The sequence below is a fragment of the Octopus bimaculoides genome, chromosome 11 (genome assembly GCF_046866305.1).
Source record: "Octopus bimaculoides isolate indiv1 chromosome 11, ASM4686630v1, whole genome shotgun sequence".
Taxonomy (NCBI): Eukaryota; Metazoa; Mollusca; class Cephalopoda; order Octopoda; family Octopodidae; genus Octopus; species Octopus bimaculoides.
In genome coordinates this window covers 2,322,382-2,332,381 of record NC_142938.1, presented here as the reverse complement: position 1 = coordinate 2,332,381, position 10,000 = coordinate 2,322,382, and the positions used below count along the sequence as shown (strand labels likewise).

Genomic DNA, 10,000 nt, shown 5'->3' with positions numbered 1-10,000 from the left:
GTATGTATGTGCAGATTTGTATGTTTTATGTATGTATTCTCAAATATATAGTTGCATATCTAGACATGCTCATATATTCTTAAATGCTAAATTTCTGGAAAGTTTTACAGATTTTTACAGTTCCAGTGATGGATTGGATCTGTAGTCTTCGAATTAGCTTCCTTCTTTCTCGTTTTGAGAAGCCTAATTTCTCAAGATTGGTATTCAGGCAGTGTGTTATATATCCAATGTATGAATGTATGTATGTATGTATGTATGTATGTATGTATGCATGCATGTATGTATATATGCATATATATATATATATATATATATATATATATATATATATTTACGTGTTTGTATATACTCGTTGTTGAATACAGTACTATGCCATTTTTCTGCAGAGACATCGCAGCTCGGAATTGTTTGCTGACGTCGAAAGGAGAGAAGAAAATTGCAAAAATTGCAGATTTTGGAATGGCACGAGACATTTACAGGTTAGCCAGTGCAAATGTTTGTTACAGCTGTTGTTCTTGTTCTTGTTCTTCAATTCTCAGACCAGCCGTGATCGCGCAAACCTTGGTCTAAAACTGTTCCTGTGTGACCAACCAGATATTTTATTTCTCTGAATACGTTCTTTAACGTCCTTCTTTCCTGAATGACTATAAGGCGAGAGTGAGGGCGCGTGGCTCAGTGGTTAGGGCATTCGGCTCACGATCGTAAGATCGTGGGTTCAATTCCCGGCGACGCGTTGTGTCCTTGAGCAAGACACTATTTCACGTTGCTCCAGTTCACTCAGCTGGCAAAAATGAGTAGTACCTGTATTTCAAAGGGCCGGCGTTGTCACGCTATGTGTCATGATGAGTCTCCCTGAGAACTACGTTAGGGGTACACGTGTCTGTGGATTGCACGTTAATTTCATGAGCAGGCTGTTCCATTGATCGAATCAGCTGGGACCTTCGTCGTCGTAACCGACGAAATGCTCCTTTTATAAGACGAGACGTGACATCGATTGTCGCTACTATTTCTAGCATGACCAACGACTTAGTCGAGGCACACTCGTATACGCTACATTGATTTTATACATCGTTACGACTTTGATTAAAGATTCATCTCCAATATTTACAGATCCTATCTATTCCCGATAGCCTCTCACATCGTCGTCGACTGCTTAAAGACAAATTTAGATCAGAATTGTCGCACCTTTTATGTCTTATTTATAATTCATTATAATACAACAGAAATATCTCTAAGGATTAACTCCCTTTACGCAAGGAGGTGGGAGAGAGGGGGGTAGCGAGAGTGAAAGAGAGAGACAGAGAGAGTTGTGGCTGATCTGCAGCGTATTCATTGCATCGTTTCTTAGAACTCTGAGATAAATTCTTTGTGAATGTGTCCATTGGGTTTCGTACAAATAGAATTTGTATTATGAAGATAGGTAGAGAGAGAAAGAGAGAGAGAGGGGGGTAGGTAGGTAGGTAGGTAAGCAGATAGACCGACAGACACACAGATAGATAGATAGATAGATAGATAGATAGATAGATAGATAGATAGATAGATAGAAGTGTTAGGCCACCATGCATGAAAACGAAAATCCGACGAGCGCGCACTACGTTTGCTCTCGAGGCGTAGCAACCGAGAACTGACGCAACCTAGCGGCGCGAACATTTTCGCGCATGTGCAGGAAAGGAGATGTCACCTCCTGCCCAAAGGATTTTACCCACGCGGCATTAGTTTTGGCGGTGGAGGGAAATGAAGTCGGATACAGTTTGGATGCTCCTCGTATCCCGGCGACATCCTTCTGTGTCACTTTTTCCTGTTTTGTTCTCCCCTTCTCTCGCGGATTTAACCCCTCCTCCTTCCGCCCCCTATCGGCCACCTATCTCTGTATTTTCACATCTTATTACTGCTTTCCTGTCTCTTTTCACTCTATGTCCGCCTCTCTCTCTCTCTCTCTCTCTCTCTCTCTCTCTCTCTCTCTCTCTCTCTCTCTCCCTCATCTCTTTCTCTCTCTCTCTCTCGCCTTCACTTCCTCTCTTTCTCTTCGTCCCTCTCTTTGCTAAAACAACAAATATACTTTCTTCTCTTCATAGTTATTTCTTATTAGTCTGTCTGTTAAGTTCGCTGCGATTAATACTAACTCTAACGTAACTACATACTGTCATTCATGTTACGGACATAAGTCTCCATGGTTCCCAGATCTCATCACAAAAAACTCTCTTCTCTCTTCCCTCGTCTCTTCTTCAATAAACAACCTGAGGCCAGAACGTCATTATTTTTTTTCCTTTCCCCACTTTAACTCCCTCGATTCCTATCGATTACTTCTTTCCCAACTCAAAGAAGACCCACACTGGTTCTTAATTTTATCTTGGAACTACTTTATATAATCCTGTTTCTATGAATGACACTTTTCTCTCTCTCTCTCTCTCTCTCTCTCTCTCTCTCTCTCTCTCTCTCTCTCTCTCTCTCTCCCTCTCTTCCCAGCCATTTTATTCCCACTATCTATCGCAGTGGTATTCAACCGCTTCTTACCTATTGACCCCTTTCGTTATTATTTTATCCTGGTGGACCCCAATAACTATTCGATGTTTAAATATTAGTTTTGTAGAAAACTTCTTTCACGATTCCTCTTTTGCAGTTCACACACATTAACCCGTGTTGTTTGAACGATGCAAAAACATGAGACAAAGAAACCAAGATGTCGCTTGTAATGAAAATACATCTAAAAAAGGCGTCGAGCTGGCAGAAACATGAGCACGCCGGGCAAAACGCTTAGCGGTATTTCGTCTGTCTTTACGTTCTGAGTTCAAATTCCGCTGAGGTCGACTTTGCCTTTTATCCTTTCAGAGTCGATAAATTAAGTACCAGTTGCGTACTGAGGTCGATCTAATCGACTGGTCCCTTCCCCAAAAATGTTGGGCCTTGTTCCTAGAATAGAAAAGAATAAATACATGTAAAATTAAATTTTGCTGTTTTGCTTGCGCGAACCCACAACAATCGTATATAGGCCCCATCAGGAACCATATGGACCCCAGTTGAGAAGAACTGATCTATCTTATTTCAGGTTACATAATGTGACCCAATTTTAAAAGCAACAAGCTGGCACAACTGTTACCGTATCGGACTAAATGCGTTGCAGCACTCCTTCCGCTGTTTTACGTTCTGAGTTCAAATACCACCGAGTTCGACTCTACTTTCATCCTTTCGGGTTCGATAAAATAAATAACAACTGAGATCTGGGGCTCCATGTAATCGAATTCGCTCCTCTAAAGATGCTGACTTTGTTCCAAAATCTGAAGAATAATGGAACTCGATTTCGTCAATAACTCCCTCTCTCTCTCTCTCTCTCTCTCTCTCTCTCTCTCTTTCTCTCTCTCGCTCTCTCACTCTCTTTTTCCATCCACTTCAGGTCAGATTACTATAAAAAGGACGGACGTGCCCTGCTGCCTGTGAAATGGATGCCACCAGAAGCCTTTATCGATGGAATTTTCTCCACCAAAACCGATGTCTGGTAAATATGACTTTCCTTCATTTCTCACAATTCTAATCCAACCAGAATCGATTTTTGACTGCCATGTCACCCCACAACCCACTTCAGAGGGAATAGTTGATTGTTTTATAATTGTATATTCTGAGAATATAAAATCAAATCATCGAAATCGCGAAGCAACGAGGTAATCCATGATTAATTCAAAAGAACGTGAATAAATAAGCATTACATTTGACAGGGTATTCTGAATGTTAAAGGGCTAAAACGAAAGATTTGTGATAGATTTGGCTGCTATGTCTAGCAGAACGATTGGTCGCGTAGATTCCTCTGTCGCCTAAATGTTGTTGGACTTCCCTAACCTTAAAGATTATTCATTCCTTCATAAATGACTCGCTTTTTTGCTTTGTTTTTCTTTATGCAGGTCGTTCGGTGTGCTGTTGTGGGAGATATTCTCCCTCGGGTGTTCGCCGTACCCAGGGTTAGGCAACCAAGATGTCATACAACATGTAACGTATGGAGGTCGAATGGGAAAGCCACGAAGCTGCCCAGATGCCATGTAAGTCTCTTCTACAACATCCTACCCCCTACCTGTGATAGCACACACACACACGCACACGCACACACGCACACACCATCACACACACAATCATGTCGAACAAAATTCTTGGCAGCATTTCTTCCATTCTTAATGTTCTTAGTCCAAATACCGTCGAGGTCAAATTTGTCTTTCCTACTTTTAGGGTCGATAAAATAAAGTACCAGTCAAGTACTGGAGTCGATGTAATCAACTTGTCCTCACCCATCAAACATCGCTAACGTTTCTGCCAGCTCGCCGCTTTAACAGTTCAAAATTATATTGCATTCATTAACGTGCAGGTCCTCAGCCGGCACGCAACATTAATGATTTCTACATCAAACCATTGATGCGATATATTATAACGATTAGAATTCGAATTCCCTAAGAGAGGAGTAAAAACACTATCAAACTCTTAACCAAATTCTTCATATTTTTGTCTTTGAATTACACAGATTTGAAGTGATGTTGTCCTGTTGGAACAGTGACGCCAACGAAAGACCTGACTTCAACACCATTATGGAAGTCATCACCAAATGTTCACAGGTAGGTCAATCACCTTTGTTGTTGATGTTGTTGTTGTTCGTTCATTATCGTGTGACGGATAGATTCGATCCCTGCAATCCCACGAAACCGTACGTCGATCTCTAATCTAGCGGTTCACTAATCTTTGTTTCTGTTTCTACCAGTTTTTGACCGGGTATTTTGGCCGAGAGTTTTACAATGACCTCCATATTGCTATTGTTGTAGTTGTCGTTGTTGTCGTAGTTGCTATTGTTGTTGCTGACGCTGATGCTGCTCAGTAGCCCTGGCTCAACATTGACAGAGCTGTATTATATCCTGCAGGTAATCCGTTAGCCACCTTAGTGCAACAAACCAACCCATAGCCCTAGGTACGCCACGTCTGCTATAACACCATACTTCACATTCCTACACGTATTGGCTAATAGCAGGATCAAAGTCACTAATCAGAGAATACTGTATTTTTTCCACGTACTTAATCTCGGGTAATCTGTTGTTGTTGTTGTTGTTGTTGTCGTCGTCGTTGTTGTTGTTGTTGTTGTTGTTAGTCCCAAAGTATATCTGATTGAGTAGGTTTATGATCAAAGTTGTTCTATCTCATGACCACCCCATCTTTTTGAATATCAGGAACTACCTTGTCCAGTGTGTCTTTTATTTTAAGACAGAAGGATGTAATTTGAAGATTTGGCTGCTATTTCTACCAAAATGAACGATCACATACAATTCTTTGAGCTGTTGTAGCTGTTGCTATTGCTGTCCCAAACCAGCTCTGATTGAGCAAACATTTAATCACAATCAATCCAACTGTGACCATTCCGACTCGTTTGTATATGTAGAACTATATTTTTTTTTAAACATTGCCTTCCTGTCTTAAGGCATTGTGGTGTCATTTAAGAGATTTCGGCTTCTATTGCTAACAAATCGGACCACTGTATCTTTTGAATGCGGACACAGGAAAAATGGACAAAGCTAGAGCACGACGATTGCTAATTTAGGGGGCAATAGGGTTCCAAAAGGGCATAGAAAAGACAGGAAGGTGAAGGCTGGAAGGCCTTTAGTCATAGGCTCCCTAAACGTAGAGATGAAGAACAACAACAACAACAATGCTAAGAAAAGAAAACGAAATTTTCGCCCAAATTTAATACCATTTCCTTTATTATTTTCTTCTCATTTCAGGACGAAGAAATCATGTCATCTCAGATCCCTAGCTGCTTTTGTCCCCTTATCGCCGAGCCTGTAATTATGCCGGTGGCGTTGCCCTATAGAGGGGCGAAAAAAGTTCGAATGCCGAAATCTTTTGTAAGAAGTTCTGACCGCGTGACAAACCTTAATTCGCATGCACACCCGCAACCCCACCACAATCTACCCCAACATCACCACCAAAACCATCACCAGCACCAGCATCACCAGCACCGCCACCACCACCACCACCAACATCACCAGCAACACAAGAGCAGTAGAACCAAGAACCGGATACCCGCAAGGATTTCTCAAACTGCTCCTAAGTTGACGTACGCTTCAATTGGATTCTCTGAAGAGGACGAAGAAAAAGACGAAGAACTACCAGAAGAAGAGGAAGTGGAGCGGAATGAAGAAGTCAATGATAATAATAATAATAATAATAATGATGACGACGACAGAGGAGTTGAGAGAAATGAAGGAGATGCGAGAGATAAAGAAGACAAAGATGGAGAAGCCGTAAAAAGGGAAGTAGACAGAGCAAATGAAATAGACGAAGATGAAGAAGAAATAGAATTGAAAGACGAAAGAGAAATAAAGGAGGATATGGAGAGCTTTAAGAAAGAAGCAGATGAAAGAGGAGAGGAAGAAGGTGATGGCGAGGTATATGGAGGAAACGACGAATCAATAAGGTTGTTAAACGTTGCTACAGAAATGTGTGAAAATAATGGGACATTAACGGGAAACGAATACAGCTATAATATTAATGGTGGGGACAGCACTACCAATGATGAATCGACAAAACTACTTGAAGAATTCAAAGACAATCAAAAAAATCGAAACAAAAATAGTGAAACCTCGCCGAACAATTTTAGACGATGGCATAACGACTGGAACCAACGAGAAACGACGGGGATTGGTCAAGGCGAAAGACTGGCTTTGCTTTCTTCTTCGAGAGACTTCGAGTTTCGTATTGAAACGGGTGATTCGGTCAGAAGCGGAACTACTGGTCAGCAACCAGGCAACTGCAAAAAGTGCAGCTGTTCCAATTATCTGTTGACCACTCACACAAACAACTTGTTGCCATCTGTCCACTACCAGAACTGCGACAGTTCCGATGGCCCCAAGAAACAGAACTTTTCCATCCTTGAAAGTCTCTCGTGAAAATTATAAAACAATCAAAAAAATAAATAAAGACACTAAAAATGCAAAATAAAATAAACATACAAATTTTTTTAAATATACAAAATAATGAACGAGTTCAATAAAATAAGATTTATGAGATCGAAATCAATTTTGGAGCGCTTTAAAACGAATAAAGCGAAACGAAACCAGAATAAGAATTATTAACAGCAGAAACAAGAAAACAAACTCTAAGACAAAGCCAGACAGATTTCTCAAACTAAATTCTACACCACCGCCATCAACCCCTCCTGAAACATAATGCTACTTAAGCCTCAGCAACACGGGTGTATGTACCCGGTGGTGCAGCAGAAATTTTCAAGAAAATGTTAAAAACAAGATAATAATAATAATAATAATAATAATAATAATAATAATAATAATAATATTAACTGTTGCTAGTATAGGCACAAAGCCTGAAATTTCAAAGAAGTGGAGTTGGTCGATTAAACTGGTCCCAGTGCTTCGCTCGCTCTTTGTTTTGTCGACCCAGGAAAGATGAAAACCAAAGTTTGACCTCGGCGGGTCCTGAACCCAGAAGGTAACAGAGCAAAAGTCAGAGCAAATATCACTAAGGCTAAGGTCCCGACGAGCCGGGTTTATGGTTAAGTTTTGATTCCTAATTGTTGTTATTTCGCGACTACAAAAGTTTGCAATGTCTCCATGCGAATAAGCATGAATGACACAACCTCATCTTCCACTTCTTTAAATTGGAGGTTTTGCGAATATATTAGAAACAATCATTATTATTATCATTATTATTATTATTATTGTTGTTGCTTTCATCAATATCAGTGGTGTTGCTGTTGTTTCCTCTTTCAGTTTTAAGATCTTTCTTATATAAAAGATTGGTATAGTCTGTTGCTTGATTATTGATTGCTAACCAAGGCAAAAGGCCTGAGATTTGGGGTCAGAGGTCAGAGGTCAAAAGATAACATCAACGCTGGCAATTGATTCACACTTATTATATTGACCTCGAAAAGATGAAAAACAAAGACAGGATTTAACTCAGAACGTAATGACAAGAAACAGTAGACCAACGCAAGTCATTTTATTCGACGCACTGACAACACTGTTAATCACTCGTTCCCTATAAGTAACATTAGTATCAATGATAAAGTACCAGACAAGTACTGGAATCATTGGTATCTATTACTCCTGCAAATTATTGCCCTTGTACCCAAATACTATTATCATTATTATTATTATTATTATTATTATAATTATTATTATTATTCTTTTTAATTCAGGTTTTGTTAAAACTCCTGGAACCTTGCATGCGTAGCGGACTTACTACCTGCCGTATCATGCTATCCGTTCTTTTCAGCTATTTAATACTTTCCTGGTTATTCTGGCCGTGCCAAGGAGGAGGCAAACCTTTTGTAACAGTTCTACTGGGCACTCTATTCCAATTTCTTTTATATTCTTCTCGATGCCTTCGGATACTGTTCCCAAGGACCCAACAATAATTGGCGCTATCTTCACTTTCTTCATTTTCCATAGCTGGGATATTTCGTACTTATGAGGGTTATCATCTATCTTTTCGTCTTCCTTCTTGACTATTCGCGGGTCAAAAGACCATGCAACATCAGCTATAAATCATATGTGGTGCTAACCCTTGCCCACCACCACTCGGTCCGGTCTGTTATGCTCTAACACCTGATCTGCTTGGATTGGGAAATATATATATATATATATATATATATATATATATATCTTTGTTGATAACCTATTTAATTAAGTTATCGACAAAAATATATGCTGATACACGTCCAACAACTGTAGAGATGTCTTATCAAAATGACTGCCAGAAACCGGAATATGTATTTTGAATGACCTAAAACTGTAATATTAATTGTACATTGACCTCTTGCATACTTAAAAAGACGCTGCTTAAACGAAGACTTTTGGCTCAAATCCAGTATGGTATCCAATACATGGTTTGAATGAAAATATCTATCAACTATCAGAGATCCAACCGATTGAATGGAAACGTATAATAAACATTGTAAATATAGATGCGGTGAAAAGTCCAGTGAATCATAAACGTACGACAGTAAAACTGTTCATCCGTGACGGTTTAATCATCGCATAAGCTCCTGTTTTGGTTCTCTGATTCTATAAAGACCTGCGTTAACATCTGCTGTTTGATTTATCACTAAAAATTCGTATTTTCCCTCCTTGCTACAATAAAGTTCTATGTCTTGTTTTTGGTCCCCGCATGAAGTATTTGGTTCCTTCGTGCTACTCCGTTGCTTAACTTTTGCACAATTGTTAATTGTTAAGGAAGCTGGGATGTATCGGGTTTATTTTGGCAAAATTTTGTTTATAAAGGCATCAGTGAAAACCTACACTTTGGCAAACTCAAACGGTTATTTTTACGATTGTGTGAGCATTTATCATAATGCTTGAATCAGGGGAGACCTTGAGGCTAAAATTCAGCAGCGATTGCTTCAGTCCCCTTTTTTTTTCTTTTTATTTTTTTTTTATCTAATTTCAATCATTAATTGATCATGAAAATTCTTTTTTTTTTTCAACATGACGGCGGAGAAATCGAACAGTTTGTCCTTAAAAAGAAACTCGATTTATAAAAAAAAAACATTCATTATAATAAAAATAATAACAAAAACAAGGGATACCATCTTTCTTTGTCTGAACTCTGAGGTGTAGGCCATGTTTGGCAGTTTGACAGAATTTTGTAAGATATGCAGATTTCATATTTATGGTTTCTTCCGGAGGTGGTGGCGTTGGTGGCAATAACAACATTGATAATTATGGTGATGGTGGGTTGATCACATCGATGATGATTATGATGATGATGATGAAACGAGAGCAAACCTGCTCCATTAACTGCTTCTCTTGCAATTATTAATTCGGTCAATTAAGACTAATTCTGTGATTCAAGATCAAAACAATAATACGCAATAAAATTTCAAAGAATGACTACAAAAAAGAAAAAAATACTCACTGAAGCTCATTGGGAAGTCAGTGTGTAAAACACTGGTCCGAGGATCGAATCTCTGTTTCAGACATATTTTTCACAATTAAAATTTGTCATCTTGTCATAGAAT

General features: G+C 39.2%; 1 protein-coding gene across 1 annotated transcript in view; it reads left to right on the top strand.

Annotated features, from left to right (window-relative positions):
- The window catches only part of LOC106883653 (uncharacterized), a 125,293-nt gene extending 118,324 nt beyond the window's left edge, over positions 1–6,969 (top strand). The window contains exons 17-21 of the mRNA XM_052971436.2: positions 387–479; positions 3,392–3,493; positions 3,894–4,028; positions 4,502–4,592; positions 5,745–6,969. Coding sequence (XP_052827396.2) covers positions 387–479; positions 3,392–3,493; positions 3,894–4,028; positions 4,502–4,592; positions 5,745–6,911 — 1,588 coding nt within the window. The 3' untranslated portion in view covers positions 6,912–6,969. The remainder of the gene's footprint in view (positions 1–386; positions 480–3,391; positions 3,494–3,893; positions 4,029–4,501; positions 4,593–5,744) is intronic.
- Positions 6,970–10,000: the final 3,031 nt, after the last annotated feature.